Source organism: Amblyomma americanum, chromosome 7, assembly GCF_052857255.1.
Source record: "Amblyomma americanum isolate KBUSLIRL-KWMA chromosome 7, ASM5285725v1, whole genome shotgun sequence".
NCBI lineage: Eukaryota > Metazoa > Arthropoda > Arachnida > Ixodida > Ixodidae > Amblyomma > Amblyomma americanum.
The window spans coordinates 28,933,052-28,945,641 of NC_135503.1; the positions used below are offsets into that span (position 1 = coordinate 28,933,052).

Here is a 12,590-nt window from a genome sequence, read left to right on the forward strand (position 1 = left end):
ATCGCGTACCATTGTCTTGTGGCCATGAGTATATTGGGCAAACAGGGAGATGTGTGAATAGCAGGTTAAAAGAACATGACTACAATGTTAATGAAAGCAGATCGGGCCACCTAAGCCAACACTGTCGTCACTGCAAGGTCGAGTCTGAGAAACGGGACAGTCCAAATTCATGCATGCCACTTTTTAAGAAGAGCCAAATCATAACCAGCCACAATGATAAGATTTTTCGAGAGATTATTGAGGCTGGTAGTATTTCGCGTGCAGGTAACAAGTGTGTGAGCGTGGCATCAGTGGCACTGTCAGCGAAAGAGCTCTCCTATCTAGATCGATGGCAACCAGCGAAAGGCTGACTTATCAATCTTTTTCGTTTTTCGTTTCTCGTTGTGGCTCATGTATTTATACGTAGCGACAGCAAGAAATAAACAGTTGATAGTTAGCGCTCGTGTCGTTCTGTCTCTCTCCTTTGTGTCCTGTTCTGTTACGCGCTGCTCTATTTTCAGTTTTTCTGTCTGTCTGTCTGCAAGTTTAGATACCCCGATGCGATTATTTTCAGAAGTTATTATATTGCACTTGATGCAAATCTTTTTTATTTTTTTCGGGTGTTTATTTTTCGACCCAGATTTTCCTTACCGCGCCCTACCCCCGTTTTGGACCTGCCGCCAAAATTTCAAGACGGTGTTCCTGGACAAGCTGCGCCATCTAGTTTACTCCTACAACACCGAATGCACCGGCAAAGTTTTGATTGTCATGATGTCAAGGAACGTCACGTCCCCTTTTCCACCCCATTGGCCACCAAGCCGACGTTTTGAACAATATGATTGTGAATTATTTCCAACTATCCCAAATTTCAGCTTTAATAATGTGGCCTCCGCAATCCGCTCTAGAAACGCGGAAATAAAAAAATGGTGTTATAGAAGAAAACTAGATGGGGCGGCATGTCCAGAAAAGACGACTAATTATTGGCGGTAGGTTCAAAAATCGATGGCGTATGGCGCGGTAAGGAAAGGGTGCAGGCGTACTTGCACATCGGCTCCTTCAAAATGCGGCATTCGATCCCGCGACCTCGTGTAAACGGCCGTGAGTATAAAAGTCGGAAGCAAGAAGCTTTGTCACGAAGCAGTTTGTCGATGCAATATCCCGCGAGAACTTTCGGAAGCATACTTCCCCGCACGCTAGGATGCCGAAACCACGATAGCGGCGGTGGCTCTCGATGAGTGTACGCGTACAAATGGGAGCGTACAGCCAGACCGGAATGAAACGCGAACATGCATATGCCGTACTTTTCTGCTTTGCAGCGAGATATGCAATCGATTTATGAATATGTACTTCGATCCGTATTTCATGCAATCAATCATATGAGACTTCAGTCAATTATAGGCAGAAATTAGGCATGTGCAATGATGTACTTTGATTTTATAGGCGGATACAGTGCCAAAAGTGGCCTTAAATATACTCTACCTCAACGGTAATGTGTACTAGAATATCAACCATGCGTTGCCAGAGCTGATCGCGGAGGCCACGTTTTTTTTTTTTTTTTTTCATTTTCTCGGGTAAGCGACGTGAAAAATGAAGCTTAGCTGGTCAGCGATCATGGCGTCTGTTGGGCCTGCGCTCCTCGAAGGCGAAAGGCTGCACTGAACATTTTTGTCGGTTTCATGAAGTTGCCCCTCATTGTACCTGAACATTTTTGTCGGTTTCATGAAGTTGCCCCTCATTGTTAGTTCTGATGTTTTTTTGTTTTTTTTAAGACCAGCAGTGGCGAGTTAGACGACCATGCTGAATGGTAGGTTTTTGAGTTCCGATTGCGAGACTTCGCGCTCGTTTTAGAGTTCACGTTGTATTTTATGTAGTGTGCTTGATTTGTAAATGATGAAAGTGGCTCTATTTGGTGCTTTAGGGCCTTTGGAACGTACTGCCAAGATGCAACATAGTGTCAAGATATCTTACCAAACGCGCCATCCGAATTTTATTTATTTTGGGACAATGTGCCTGCTGGTTATCTACACATATATATGCACACTGGAATCTCAAAGGAAGCCCCAGTAACATCTGGTGATGCGGAAATTTTTTACTATGATGATGTCAAGCAAGGCCACGCCCCCTTTTCACCTATAGAACCCATTCACTACCAACTGATAAATGAAGAAAAGGAGGAACTGCAAACTCTACTAAACAAAAAAAAAATCAAGAACAGAACTCCGAACAAACGTAATGAGTAGCACATCCCATATCTATCTCCTCTTCATGTCCTTACACGACTGCTTTCTCAGGAGACAGTTGGGGAGTTTAACTGATAAGATACAGTTTGATGTATTACAATGCAAAGTGCGTTGAGCACTTCTTGCAGCAATAATTTATATTTTAAAACACTCAAAATCGGTCATTTTTCCCCGGTAAAGGAAGAGTTAAGGAAGCCCGGTTGTACGCGTACAGTACACGTTATGTGGCATATGAGCCAAGGCACTCACACGTGGATAATTTACTCCTTAGAAAATGTTGCTTATTTCGCACGAAACGCAACCACAGAATGGAAAAAGCCAATTCAGCAGCGAGAACAGGTAATCGATGCATTGTGGGTGTGAAAAATGAGATCCATGCAAGGGGACAGAATGCCGAAAAAAACTCCGGTCCATAATCAGCGCGGCATTCTTTCCGGCTTTCCGCAGCAGCGCCTCACGGAAAGCCAACGACACGCGACACGCAACCACATGTTCCCTTTAACAGTGGACCATACTGTACAGGATCAGGTCACTTCTTGTTAGGCAAGCCAAAAATAAGACTAGCACAGATTGATTTCATCTTATTTTCCCAGCAGCTTCAAATGTGGCACAGGCCACCTTTCGCATCACATCACCAACAGTGTGCCCTCCCCCTCCCCCACAAATAGAAACTTAAACCAGGAGAACAGGTAATCGATGCATTGTGGGTGTGAAAAATGAGATCCATGCAAGGGGACAGAATGCCGAAAAAAACTCCGGTCCATAATCAGCGCGGCATTCTTTCCGGCTTTCCGCAGCAGCGCCTCACGGAAAGCCAACGACACGCGACACGCAACCACATGTTCCCTTTAACAGTGGACCATACTGTACAGGATCAGGTCACTTCTTGTTAGGCAAGCCAAAAATAAGACTAGCACAGATTGATTTCATCTTATTTTCCCAGCAGCTTCAAATGTGGCACAGGCCACCTTTCGCATCACATCACCAACAGTGTGCCCTCCCCCTCCCCCACAAATAGAAACTTAAACCAGGAGTACATTACTGTCAGGCAGACAGCAACCACCACTAACCACACTGCAGCTATTGAGTCTGTCCATGCATGAATTCTTTCACCAGACAACACAGTTTGTCTCTCTACAAAACAATTAAACCTGATCCAGGTTCTCCTGTACAAGCAAAAGCCTAAGTGCCATGGAAGTTCATACAAACTCAGCGCCGCAATCTCCCGACATCCGTTAAATTGTCAATTTTCAGACTTGCTTCACGTAAGGCTGCTTGCTCCTTTTTGTAAAGTCAATGTCAAGACCAGTCCAGCTGCGATGCAACGATTGCACGCTCTGTGCCTTGCAAAAGCGGTGACACAAGATATCACTCTTTACTGAGACCAGCTGTGAAGCTTCCCCTCAAGAAGCTCCCCCTTGTGAACCTTGCTCTCAGTAAAAAGAGAAGGCTTCTCGTTCTAAGGTCATAGAGTGCTACATTTACCCAAACGTTGGGTTTGGCACATAATTGGAGCTGCATTGCTAATTTAGTGCTACAAGTCCAGTGGCCTCTCTAATGTCTTGAAATTTTGTCTGATATCTGTTCAAGGTTATGACATGTTTTGCTTTTTCACCACTGATTTAGCTGGCTCCTCATTACAGCAAGGAAGACAAACAGTCGGGAACTAAACCCTGTGTTTACACAGTTTATTCAGAATGAGAAAAATTTCCACAGTTATGAAACAAAAAACATCATCATTCCACTTCTCTCACATCACACCTTTGTTCACCCTCATTTTGATACACACTCCAGAAATGTATGGCATGCAACACTGAAATAAAGCATCAAGATGCCTAATAAGCAATACAAGTTGCATTATCCAATGCAAAAGTTAGCACAGGTGGGCACAAATATAAAAAAAAAAATTTGGAGGACGCTTAAGCTTCCTCTGCCACAGTGTGTTACAGTTGCAGTGCTGCCAAGGAGTCCATGGCACCTCAACCCCCTTCGGCCCCACCCATGGCCCCTTGAACAATTTAAGGAAAGGAAAGGACGCCTGTCTCATATAAAGCGAAGGAAACTGAAATGAAAATTCGTTTTAAGGAAAGGAAATGCCGCCTGTACCACAATTCTCTCTGGACACCTGTACTGCACCATAAGGAAAGGAAAATCCCTTCCCTTATGGCACAGTTCAGGTGTCCACCCATTTTTCACTCATGGCCAAAGACCCCAACAACATCAGCTTTTCTGCCACACAGCTCCTTAACGCTGTTGCGTTAATAACTTACATCAAGTTATTCTTTCTGGAATAGAGTCCTTGTTACCTTTCTGCTGTGGTCGCCCCTCCTGCGACATCAAGAAAATTTCTCCAGTGTTTCTACTTTTTTGTTGTACCAGGGCAGGTATAATAAAAACATTCCAAAACTGAGTCCATTTCTTGTATTTCCAACTCCTGGTCAACGGCTGAGTTGATGACACACTCCACATCCCTTCTTGGTTACTCGCCCACCAAGCCCAGCAATAGCAGAGACGTAGTGTTGTATCAACCAATGACGAGAGGCAGGAAATACAAAAATGGAAAGAAATTGGTACAGGATAGTTACACTAAACAGACTCATTTCTACACTTTTCTGTCACAACTATGCATGCCAACTCTTCTATCTTAAATGTCAACATCGGTGACAACTTGCAATGAACTTCTCAAGCCAAAATTAACCATTTCATTCGAGTTTTATGTCATGGCAAAACTTTGCATGATACCAAAATGCCTGGTTTCCATCATTAAAGTAATGTGAAGTAGCAAAAATCAATGCTATAATCCGGCTTCTAATTGCCAGAATCCAGAACACTATGCAAGCAAAACCAAGCTACAAAATATCACCTGCATGCTTTTCTTTAACGATGGCCCCAATATAAACAAGCCACTTCGCTGACATTTGCTCACCCTTATTGCTGCTGTTGACCAGGGTTATTCAAAATGAGCTTGTTAAAAAGCAACATGGCAGGAGCAATCATGACTCTCTGAACCGCAAATTGTGAAACAGCATGGTTACAGCTTCCCAGCAGTCTCTCTTCTGTCAATGACACAGAACAGCAACTTTCGGTTAAGCAGCGCCACCCATTGGAAAAATGGCGGCAGTTGATTAGAATGGATAACACCATTACACACAAGCTCATTCATCAGTGCAGTGGCGTTGTGAAAACTGCGTTCTCAGGAATGGAAAATGGCAGTTTGAATCCTCAAGCTGTAGTTAAAAAGTCCTCTTGCTAAAGTTAATTTTTCTTTTTTGCTGTTTTTATGCTCGAAAGCAACTGCGTACACATTATTTACACTCTCCCCTCGGTGTCTGTTACCTTTTCAACAAGATAAGATGCTTTAAAACAATACTGCCATTTAGAAAAGTGGGAGATGCACTGTGTGGTGCAACTGAAGGTGGCTGTTCTATGCAGCTGACAGAACAGAATCACATTTCCCAGCAGCTAACTGCACTTTGAGAGATGTTCTTCTGCCTTCTTGTACATAAAAATTTCACTAGAGAAGCTCTTTCCGACACACAAAAGTAGCTTTCATTGAAAAAGTGCATCAAGTTAAATTGCAAAAGTGCAATACTGCTATCCAGTTGCAGCTAGAAAGCATGTGAGCAGATAATATACATGTCATTTAGCGATCCTGTTGCAAGGTGGCTAAGAAAACTGCAGTATTCCATCTGCACTTGTGAACACCCTCTTATAGAGTAAGGGAAATGGCCAAACAAAACTGCTTGACATTGCTTGTTTTGCGATGTCACAGAGGTGTGTCACAATTGCCCGACCATGCCTGCCTGTCCATCTAACAGTACCAAGACGCAGCAGTACCTCATTATACAACAATGTTCACCATTTTTCTCCGTTGTTCACACCATCCTATACAAAATAGGCTGCACACTTCTCACGTGTAATTATACTCAGTTCTGACGTGCCCCCTATCTTAATGCGCACCTTGTTTTCATGTTCACAAAAACAGAAAGTGGAAAAAAATAAAAACTCAGGAAAATGCAAACAGCACAGCAAAGTAGTTACGCCTAACACCTCCAACAAAATGTCAACTGCCAATGCAAATAGGCGTAACTGCTATCTTGCAATGAAACTGACAGTGGGGCTTTTCCCCGCACAGTTATAGCTTCGTATCACATCGCAACACGCATGCCGTTCTGCAGCTCAGTTTTAGTGGAAAAAGGTGCACGTCAGAACTGAGTAAGCATGGCAAGTCTCATTTTGTCCTCTCAGTAAACAAGAAGAAAGCACCCCATCATCTGATGTGGGAGCACCAAGCTCTGTAAAAGCAAGTTTCACAACAACAGCTACAAACATACACAAGAAATGACTTTGCACCAGACAGAGAGGGGGCATTAAGTGACACTTGTTTTGTTTGAGGGGCAGCTTCTCCTAGCTATTCCAGGAGGAAAGGAGCTTCTGTACTTTTGCTTCATCTTTGGGCCCTCGGTGACAGAGGCTATCAGGGCCCCTCCGAGCCTGTGGTAAGCAACCTGAGTGCCTTCTGCAGGTTTTCAATGGCAGTTGGGACGTCTTCGTACTGCAGTGCGCTGCCTGCAAACTTGCAGTACTTCTGCGCCTTGAGGAAGTCTTCTGGGTTGAGGGCCTTGCCATCTACGAGGCAGAATTCAAAGAAGTAGAGGAAGTAAATTTGAGAAAGTCAACAATAAAGTTTAGCAAGCATAAAACGAGGTCTCAGTAAATCACAGACAGTGAATGCAATCCAAGAAGAACCATTAGGTTAAGGTTCTCTCATGTTGTATACAGCTGCACAGTCGGCAGAAAGGTTAAGGTATGGAGGAGCGCAGAAAGAAAAATGGTTTCAGTGACATCACATAAGCCACTCACATGAAAATGCAAGTATGATAAAAGGATATGAAAACTCTATCTACTGGTATCAATACCAGGCTACTGAGTTGCAAGAGAGTTCTATAATAAATCTGTAGCACTGTCTTCCAAGCACAGACATCTCATAAACTACTGCCGACTCTACATGTGGTGACACGATAGGCAAACATGCTCCAGTTTTTACTCAAAATTCTGGCTAATGCAGAGGTGTAACCAACATTAAAGACAACACACAAGCATGTGCTGCTGGCTGAACACACTTCTGTGGCTATTCTATGAATTAGACGTGCCCTCTCACACCAGCATGCAGTTTCCTCTTAAAAAGGAATTGGAAAAGCTTTAGTATTGGATGAGCTTAAAGCGTTGAAAGTATGAAACTTGCAGGTAAAGCATGCAAAGTCTTTACATAAGAACACTTGAAATGTTAAGTAATCACCAAATAAAGCTGCTACAGTGTTTAGGCATCTCTGCAGCACACAGCACCAGGAAGGGGGCCGTATTTAGACATCACCTACAATGACTGTACATTTCCAATGTAGAAATGCTTCCTCGAAGGAAGAAACCCAATATCACCAAAAGTAAATCCCATGAAGAATTGTTTGGCAGCATCTGTCAACGTGCAGCAGGGTGTGGGCAAAAGCAGTGGAAATCTGAAACCTCACTGTAGATGACATTATCACTGAAGTTCTCCACACATCTTCAATGCTGTAGGAGAAGTCTAATGTCTCGACGGATTTAAACAGCAATTATGTCATCATTTAAAATGCAAGCGCAAAGATACAAAAAAGGACTCCGCCATCGCCATTTTGGAGTGAGTGTTGTTGTAACCTAGCTTCTGAGATCCACACAAGAAAAACTGTGGTGATGCACCATGATTTAATTGTGAAATCGGTCAGTGGTAGCAACACCCGTGTTTCATTTTTTGGCCTTTTATACCTCTTAAAAGCTTCGTTTTCACTGAAAGTAGCTTCTTTGTCGTTAGAACACAGTGATCTGAATATACAGACCACTTTCAATTTGTCCTCAGTGTCACTTTAACATTGAAACACATTTCTTGCTGTTACGGAAATTGGAGGCGCATTTCATTGTGCAAGCACGATGTCCACTAGATAGCTCCTTGCGTTTGGAACAGCCATGGGCACATGGCTGGCTCATGTCAGCATGTTTCATTTCACATTCTTCACATCAGTATTTTTGGTTTCATTCAGAAAAGCATAAGAATAAAAAAACAAGGACCCCAATTCGGAATTCCACTTCTTCACTTAAGCACTATTTCTGAACTATGCATCGCCTATATTTTAAAAGCGGTGGTACTGCAGCTCTCCTGCTTCGGCTACAAGTCCTAGTGGGCTCTAAACTTTTGACAAAGACTGTACCCATCGGGCCTTTACAGCAGTAAAGTCAGCAGAAGAACTAAACACAAAACTCTGCCTACACAAGCCTTGACTTTCATTTCCATGGGTATCGGGAAAAGTGCTTACTTGCAGCACGGATTTCATCAAGTGGGGCCATGGAAGGCGATGGCTGGGTGGAGCCACTCGGCGTCGAAGGTGGGGCCTGAGATCCTGGGGTGGGCACAGGGAGTGACGAAGGCATCGGCTGCTGGTCACCATAGGATGATCGACCGCTCGTGCTGGGCTCTGAGAATCCAGAGGCAGTGGCACCGCCTATGCCGAATCCCGGTGGGAGAGGCGGAAAGCCATCACTGCCTCCAACAGCTCCAGTTGGGCCATTTGACGGGCTCGGGTTGCCCCCTACCGCTGAAATGAGCAATGATGCCACATATTGACAAGAAGCCTCACAACAGCCCTTTAAGGCTAAATAAGTGAGGTAAAAGAAAACATGCCACCTTTGAGGTGAGCCTGAGAAATTATCATCTTTCTCGAAATATTTCGTGCCATACAGCATCATGTCACTTGAGGCCACTAAGGACAGACCAGTTTAGGAGTCTCACTAGCAATAGCACATGGCAAGCTTCCAAGAAAATATAGCAGTGCTATTTTGTTGTGCTCAGATTACATGCCACCTGATATTGATTCCTGCACCAAAAATATCAAAGCTACTTGCCAGCCAACATTAAAAGCCACATCAGGTTCCATTCAATGACTGCAAGTGAAGCATGTTGAAAGCCATCGCTAAGTACTGAGGATGCAGATAATGTACTTCGTTACCCTTTGAATGAATGAATAAATTATTGAAGGGGAAGACCTTAAACTTGTGGAAGGGGGTATAAGCCTCTCGAATGTTTTTGCCTGTGCCTCTAAAGCTTGGATGAAATGTGTTACCCTCCATGTCACCTAGTGCTGTAAGCCGCTGCAGTGGATCAGTGGTTATGGTGCTTGGCTGCTGACCTAAAAGACGTGGGTTTGATCCCGACCACGGTGGTTGAATTTCGATGAAGGCAAAATTCTAGAGGCTGGTGTACTGTCGATGTCAGCGCACGTTAAAGAACACCAAGTGGTCAAAATTTCCGGAGCCCTTCACTACGGCGTCCCTCATAGCCCGAGTCGTTTTGGGAAGTTAAGCCCCATAATCCTAAACATCGTATTGTAGTTTGCAATCACAGTTACCAAATAAGTTCGCAAGAATGTGACCTGGGGTATTGCTCACAGCAAGATGCAGTGGAGCACTATTACAGACAAGCACAGTTCTCCACTCAGCACGCATAAATGATGACTAAACTCGGGAAAGCACTACTTGCTACACTTGGCACTATGTGCTAAAGCTGCTGCTTTGGACTGGCTGCCATTGAGTTAAGCATCAGTCATGCAGCTACCCATGCTTCGAGTGTAAGAGCTAACCACAGCACCAGCAGTTTCAGATTTTCAGAGTCTGTTTAAGAAAATAAAGTAGCGAGTGCAGTTTCTGAGCTAATTTCAAGCACACGATGAACAAGAAATGATAACTGATATGAGATATCTGTGGTCAAAGAACAAAATGCCCTCAAGGTTGCCTAATAAATACTGTTCAAATTAAACTATTTTTGTGACTGCGTTCTCAACCTTAACCTGAAGCTCTTTTCAAATGGTACCCAACCACATCATGCAATGTTTAAGTTGAAATGGAATCGTTCTATTGCATTGAGTGGTAACATACATGCAATGCCTAGAAATATACAGAAGCTAGCATATGTCCTACACTTTTTTCTCAGCCTTAGTGCCTTTGTGTGCTTCAAGCATATTAGCACTACTTCTTGAGCACAGGGGCTGAACGTGAGATTAGATAATTTAGCATATGCTGCTGACTGGTGACACAATGCGGTCATACCACCAGCATCCTCCTCGAATCCTTCGTCGTCTCCCTTCATGGGGCCCGGAACTGGCACTTCGCCGTTCTTGAGGCACCTGTGAATGTACGCTGCCTTCCACCTTGCATATTTACGATGGCTGGCAACCTGCAGACAGGCGTCACAAATTTGGCACAGGAGATTCACACGATAAGTGGAGCATGAAATACTTTCTGCCTACTAATTAAGTGTGTGTGAAAAAAAACAGCGCAAGTGAAAAGATTTAGCCATCAGCACTAACAAAGCACGTCTAAGTACTTTATAGGAATATAGACACCAAATTTTTACTTCCATGTTTTCTTCTTTTTAACGATGCACAAGACTTTAGTACTCATGGATTGCCACATCGTATTCGCCTGCGACCGGCAAATAATTTATAATTGAGTTATTTCTCTCATGCACTTCAGGTTTCAGAAACTGAGCAATGGCTGTGACATCAAGGTTCAGTATATGTAGGTCATAGGTCATGTGATGCACAAAAACCCTGTGATATAATCACTGCCTCTTCGTTCATATCCTTCCAGCTCTTGAGGAAGGCTGGCTTATGCACTGCATTAAATTAAAACAACAAAGCAATGATTATTTCGCTGCTTTTTGATGCCTCAAGTGACCTTCACTGAACCTTGACATCACAGCCATACAAAACAAAAACGGCATGAGAGAAAAAATTCAATTATAAATTATTTACTGGTCGCTGCTGAACACAACATGGTGATCTATGTATACTAAGGTCCCATGCATCATTACAAAGTAGAAAACACGCAACCAAAATTTGGTAGCTATACTTCTTCAAACAGTCAACAAGAACTTTCTGGAAGTCATCACTACAAATGATGACCACTACATCACTACAAAAACTTGCCCCAAAGATAACACTGACATACCTCTTCTGTTAGTTCCCCAAATGTTGTGAGCACATCAAACAAGTACCCAGCTGTGTAGAACGCCTTAACAACGTTCCTGCAATAACAAAATAAAAAAAAATGAGCATGCCAGAAACTGTCTTACAGCAGAAGGGCAAATAAATTGTGTCAGTGTGAAAATGCACATACTTGTTAAAGCGTGCCGCTCTGTCTTCACCATCTGCCCACAGGAAAAGCTTCAATGCTCTAGTTTCAATGTGAGCCTGAGCAACAACATCGTTTGAGATCGCTTCTTCATCTTTCCGGATGGATTTTTCCTGGACGGGAATGCGTACAAAGATGCGTACAATAAACAACGCTGGCAGTGGACAGACACAGGCAAATGAAGTTCTCCATATGCTCTGCCCCACGCTCCTTCAATCTCAGCACTATGAATGAACCTGCCCACATGGGCACTCTTGTGCTGTAAATGCACGTCGGGGTACTGTCTCTTCTACTTAGGCAATCTGTCAGAACCATCACACGGAAAAGAAAAAATGAGAATGCAATCTGTATGCAAAAGTATCCTGAGGCGAACGCAGCTTACCTCTAGTTACATTGTTCTCACTTTTGCTTGCCCGCATGCATAGCAGGAGCAGTTGCAATGCCATGTGTGTCAGAATAAATGCCAACGACATTGCAAGAGGTGTTGACATTGCACTCGCGCAGTGTGTATTCTAGGCGCCGGTCGGCAATGTAATACGCGCACATACCTTCTCCAACCAATCCATGTAAGCCATCAGAAATCCTCTGCTTTCAGAGGAAGACCTGTCAACCTTCATGCCAGTCTGCAAAGCATACAGCCGGCCTGTAACGGAGAATAACGTTACCCATCAGCGATAGTTAACGCTGCAGCTGTCAAGATAAACTCAAGCGCTCGTTCGAGCAACGTCCGGTGTGCCGTCCGGAGTGTTTAAAACACGTTCTCAAGCAGCAACCACTTTTTTCAAACCTTCACAAATACAGCGCGCACGTTTTAGGAGGAAAAAAGTCAGGTGTCACTTCTCTAAGGCACAATCATTCATCGTTTAAACAGACAAACAACACATTCGGTGCCTGTGCCTTAGGTGACCGCCCCTTCTCCTTTCTCAGGCCACGATCACGGTTTTGAAGTGACAATAATTTATAACGCTTGACTTACACCAGTAGGCGATGACTGGATCTCTGGAATCATGCTCAGCTGCTATTTTTACGTAAGGAGCCACTTGTTTTAACCGATCGGGGACCTGCGGTAGCGCGGCCGCCATTTTTAAAAGCTCTCTGGCGATTCGAATCTTGACATTTGTTTCGAAATGAAAGTAAAGAAACAACAACTCACAA

The 12,590-nt window shown here is 43.7% G+C and overlaps 1 protein-coding gene across 1 annotated transcript; it reads right to left on the minus strand.

Moving 5' to 3' along the window:
• Nucleotides 1-3,886: 3,886 nt before the first annotated feature.
• On the minus strand, nucleotides 3,887-12,542 carry Vta1 (vesicle trafficking 1). Its single transcript, XM_077631598.1, has 7 exons — nucleotides 12,412-12,542; nucleotides 11,984-12,078; nucleotides 11,421-11,548; nucleotides 11,253-11,328; nucleotides 10,350-10,476; nucleotides 8,564-8,842; nucleotides 3,887-6,848 (listed from the first exon to the last, which is right to left on the minus strand). The coding sequence occupies exons 1-7, from the start codon at nucleotides 12,515-12,517 to the stop codon at nucleotides 6,697-6,699; spliced, it is 963 nt and encodes a 320-aa protein (XP_077487724.1). The 5' UTR covers nucleotides 12,518-12,542; the 3' UTR covers nucleotides 3,887-6,696.
• Between the last annotated feature and the right edge of the window lie 48 nt (nucleotides 12,543-12,590).